Below are 5,000 nucleotides of genomic sequence, written 5' to 3'. Positions count from 1 at the left end.
CCGTCTGGAACTCGTTCCCCAAGTTTTCCCCATCAACATGGGGACAAAATGATTTATAAATATCTAACGTTTGTCAGATTATAAACGTTAGATACCTTTATTTTATACAATTATTTTGTCGGATGTCGACAGGGAACGAGTTCCAGATGGCGACTCTGAGCCCATAATGACTTTGCTCCAAAACTCTAGCCAATCAGCAGGCAGCTTCCTAAAGCCCGCCCACAAACAACTAACCCGGGAACACAAAGAACAAGTGTATTTTTTGGAATGATTAAATCGATATTGTGTTTTACACAAATCTAATTCCACAGTCCCCTCGCTGTCCACGCTCCGTCTCATTTTCCTCCTCTTCCATGTCTGTGATTTCCGTGTCTGTTTATTATTATTTTTTGTCGCTCTGCACAAAGATTGTCCTTGTTCTCTCTGAAGAACTGGAGGGAAACACTATTTCTCTCAGAGTCTCGTCTGGAGGATGGAGTTCAGGTTGAGCAACAGGGAAACATATGCAGCATCTAGATTTGTGATCAATTCGATCTGAGTTCATCTGAGTTCACCTGAGACACTGATAATGACAGTGGGACTTGTTTACCCTGTGCTTTTACAGGGTGGTCACAGTTAACACGCTCCCTGTGTTTCTTGACCGGAGGACAAAGGTTCCTGTCAGTGACTTCACGTGATTTGTGATGCATATGTTCCTCACTTTATCTCACGCTTAGACACAAATCTGCTGCTTTTCTTCGAGAGTCAAGAGAAGATGATGTGCCACCCTCCTCCTCCTCCTCCTCCTCCTCCTCCTCCTCTAATACGTGATCTGACCTGATTTCAAAAGTCTTGTAATGTGAAGCCAGAGCTTTCACTGGAGCTTTGAATCTCATCTCATAATCTTTTTTTCAGAGAAAAGACTTTACACAGTTGGCCAGAGTTGAGGGTTAAAAGGACCATGTGAACCAGATGTTGCTATTTGATTCTAATAAAACTAAAAACACTGAGCCATGGATGGAATTTAGCATCAGTTTAGCTAAATAGGAACAGGACACACAATCAAATGATAGAAAACATTTAAAGCTGCCCAAGTTTAATCACTGCTGTGGTTCTAATCGACTGTTGGAGACAGATGAGACACTCGCCTATATGTGCTTTGTAATTAACTCTGGTGGGAGGAAGGACTGCGTGTGTGTGTGTGTGTGTGTGTGTGTGTGGTAACCATGACCAACAACCCACTTCCTGTATACAGTAAGTCTAACAAGGGGGTTGATGCTAATATTGTCTTCACATTGACTCGGAGTTAATCAAAAGCAACACAGTGAGACATCAGAACAGTACACGTGCTCAAAGTTCAGTCATTACATCGAAAACTATAATGACTCATTTCAAACATGCAGAAGTGGAGAAAATATCATTTTTCATTTGGGAAATCAAAAGATTTTACAGTTTTACTTTCACAACAATAAAACAAAGTCATGCCAGGGCCACACTGGAGGTGATGATACATTTTTAAATAAATGCCAGAACTGTGTGGTATAAACTATCAATCTGTCTGTCCTGCAAATATGTATTTCAAAATAAAAGCCTTGTAGATCCAGGGAATGGAAACGCTCGAGTGCTTTTACTTTGAAACTTTGTGTTTGTGACATGTGCGACAGACACAGACACTACAGACACTACAGACACTACAGACACTACAGACACTACAGCTGTGTCTCATGTGCTGTGAGTGAGAATGTGGCCAGCAGAGAAGAACGAGGCCAGAGACTCAGGAGCGTGTCACAGATGAAACAGGCTGCTTAAAGACCTCCAGTTGCTGCAAAACAGGGACCAGTTCCATACTGAAGTACAGTATATGTATTTAAATACATCATTACACTCCCTGTTGGTGTAATGGTCAGGCGTCCACATACTTTGGTCCAAATAGTGTTCAGGTTAGGGCACAGATACGACAACACAAGCATCCAGCATTCACAATACAATGTAAGTAACATACAGACAGACAGACGTAAAAAGTGCAATATAAGTATATATATAAATATAAATAATGTGCAGCCATATATCTATGAGCCGTGAGATGGAAGACAGTAACTCTCTGTACTGTTCTGATGAATGTAGGCCTGAAGATATGAAGGGAGCAGACACAAGATAATCCAACACTAACATGCAATAAACAGTGATGTGTAAGTGTCAGAAAATGCTGCAGGTCTGGAATAATCTCCACTCCTGGGGTTTTGTGAGGTTCTTTGATATGTTGCTTGACCTCTGTGGATTTAAAGTGCACAGTGAACTCTTAAAGCTTGAACCAAACTCTGGTATCGTTCATTTATCAGGAGCTTTTTCAGCAAACTGAGTCATGTGACGTCCAGAGGTCTATAGTGATGAGCAGACTGCACACAGACTTCCACAGAGGGATCTGTGTCCGTAGTTGAGGATATTTGCAGATGACATTTACATTACACAGATCTTAACACACGTTAGTGGCTCTTAAACCAAGACTTTCAGAGTCTGAAGCATCACTGCATCCCACCATTCACAACATGCTGTGAAGTCCTCAGTGCTGTCACTTCACACCAGCCCGGTTTGGCTTGGGTCATATTTAAGTACCATGTTTTTGTCTGAGCCCTTTCTTAACAGAAACACTCGGTCAGTCACTTATGAGTTTCTACTTATTATCACTTACTGTTACACATTATTATATATATATTAACAATATATATATATAATAATATAACAATGAGATCAGGGTCTATGATGCATCAGGTGGGATTTTGAATATTAAACACTAAAGCCGAGGCACAGTTAAGTACAGTTTGTCTCGACTTCCACGGGATATTTACACCGATCACAAGGGATTGACGTTTTTCTGTCGTCTAGTCAGCTGACTGTTGTGGGCGGAGCTGTGGGGCAGTTAGCTGCATGTTGAAAAAGTCTGAAAGAGGATTATCATACTGAAAATCCTGTTCATAGAAGACGATGGACTCACCATAGACTCTGGACAGTAGCTGGGTAACCTTTGGAGGAGATGCTTCAGACGAGACTCACTCTTTATGGTGGCGAGCTGCAGGACAGGAACAAATCAGGGAGTGAATAAAAAGCATCTCTAATCCATGTAAGTGTGAACATTAGTGACCACAGTGTCTTTCTTTTTCTCCCAACTGAGAATTCTAACTGAGTTAAGAGTTACACCTCCAGAGCATTTGGCCCCTCCCACATCATGCGGGGGTTCAATCTTTGTTTATACTGTAAATCTCAAGCCCATACTGTTCTGGTAACTGTCTATAATGTACATTCTATTTGAACTTTTTATGGTCGTATTGTTTATATCTTCCTGTATTGTACTTTTATATAATGTGGAAATGCATGTTTATTATTTATTATCTTTATCTTTACTGTCTTTGCTGCTGTAACCAGGTAAATTTCCCCATGGCGGAATAAAGTAAATAAAAAAAGGACGATCTTATCTTAAACTTCTCAACATTGAGTCATTGATACTGATCAGCATCAGCAAACTCGTTGTTCCTTTAGTTTTCCAAAATCCTCATGTCATGGGAAAATAGAATCCAGTCGGTCATAGCACTTCTGAAACATGCTCACACACACACACACACACGCACACGCACACACGCACACAGTCACGCTGAAGTGTGAAATCATGAAGCCAAGATGGTAAGATTCACCCTTTCACAGCCTCAAAGTGTGAGTGCATAATTCTTGTGAACTACAACTGTTGTTTCCAGTGAGAAGATGAGGTGAGAGTGTCAGTCAATGGTCATGTGACCAGCATGGGCTCAATGTATCACACATGACACAGAGCTAAAACACTTCTCGAGGTAAAGATCAGATCCATGTCGCCGAGGGGAAGAGGAGCTTGTTGTAGACTTGAAGAGTGTGAAGCCAGGACATGGTGCGAGTCCTTCTATAAACAAAAAAGCAGCCGTGTGGTTGAGCAGCTGATTGGACCCACTCATCAACATAGTCAGCAGACCTACAGCAGTGCGGGTCCTAGGAGCCCGACGGCCCTGTTCAGTATCTCAGATGTTGTTGTTCCTGGAATCTGTTTGTTTGTACTTCCTACATCTCCTCTTTCAGCCTTCGGTATTTCTCCGACTTCTTCTTCTTGATGTTCACCACTGACCTCTTCTGCTGTATGTCCGTCTGATAAGCCACCAGCAGTTTGTGTGTCTGGTTCTGGAAGTCCCATCGGATCTTAGCTCTATTGTTCCATGTACAGTCTCAGAAGCATCTTTACACAGTCGACACATTGTGTCCTCCAGTACCTGGTGTGATAGACCTCAGCCTCGACTGAATCTATTGATTCATGCGCAGTCTTTCAGTCCAGCTTTCTTCAACCATTCAACGTCTTTAATTTGACCGAGGAACATGCCGGGAGAGAGGTTCTGGCTCCTCCTCCATCTTCCTGACGTATTCTTGGATGTTCGTTGTTAAGAAGATAAGACAACAGATCGGGATGGGACGATACTACTTTTTTATAAAAGAGTATCTACCGATGCCAATGTTAGTCCGATACAGTGATTATAGATCATTTATCAGAGGCATGTCCAATCGTGGCCCGTGGTCAGAGTGTGTACGGCCCGCAGCTCTGTGATTTATGAACTATGAAGCTGTTAACAACACATTTGTGCTGAGTGATTTCAAATGATATAATTCTACAACTCTAACAAATATTGTTCTTCAAAAAGAAGAAATAAACCCAAACATGACTCAGCTAAAATGTCTGTGCATGGTGGAGTTTTGGATTCTATCAGATTTTTTCCGATCCAGTGATTTCGACCAATATCGGACAAATACTGATACTGACCGATTCCAAACTGTGGTCAACATACATGTTTAATAATTTAAATAATGACTAAATAGATCATTTAAATCCTGGCCTCTAATGGTCCACCAATGCCGGTCTAAGTGATAAAAATATGTTTTCAGAGGCACAAATAGCAGCAGATTATGTTTGATCTCAATTGAGTTTTATACTTTTATAACGGCTCTGGTTCATT

General features: G+C 41.4%; 1 protein-coding gene across 1 annotated transcript in view; it reads right to left on the bottom strand.

The window, feature by feature from the left end:
* The window catches only part of reck (reversion-inducing-cysteine-rich protein with kazal motifs), a 56,308-nt gene that overhangs the window by 33,356 nt on the left and 17,952 nt on the right, over window positions 1-5,000 (bottom strand). The window contains exon 3 of the mRNA XM_058628573.1: window positions 2,972-3,046. Coding sequence (XP_058484556.1) covers window positions 2,972-3,046 — 75 coding nt within the window. The remainder of the gene's footprint in view (window positions 1-2,971; window positions 3,047-5,000) is intronic.

The sequence above is a fragment of the Solea solea genome, chromosome 1, assembly GCF_958295425.1.
Source record: "Solea solea chromosome 1, fSolSol10.1, whole genome shotgun sequence".
In the NCBI taxonomy this organism is placed as follows: Eukaryota; Metazoa; Chordata; class Actinopteri; order Pleuronectiformes; family Soleidae; genus Solea; species Solea solea.
This window is presented reverse-complemented; position numbering and strand designations above follow the sequence as displayed.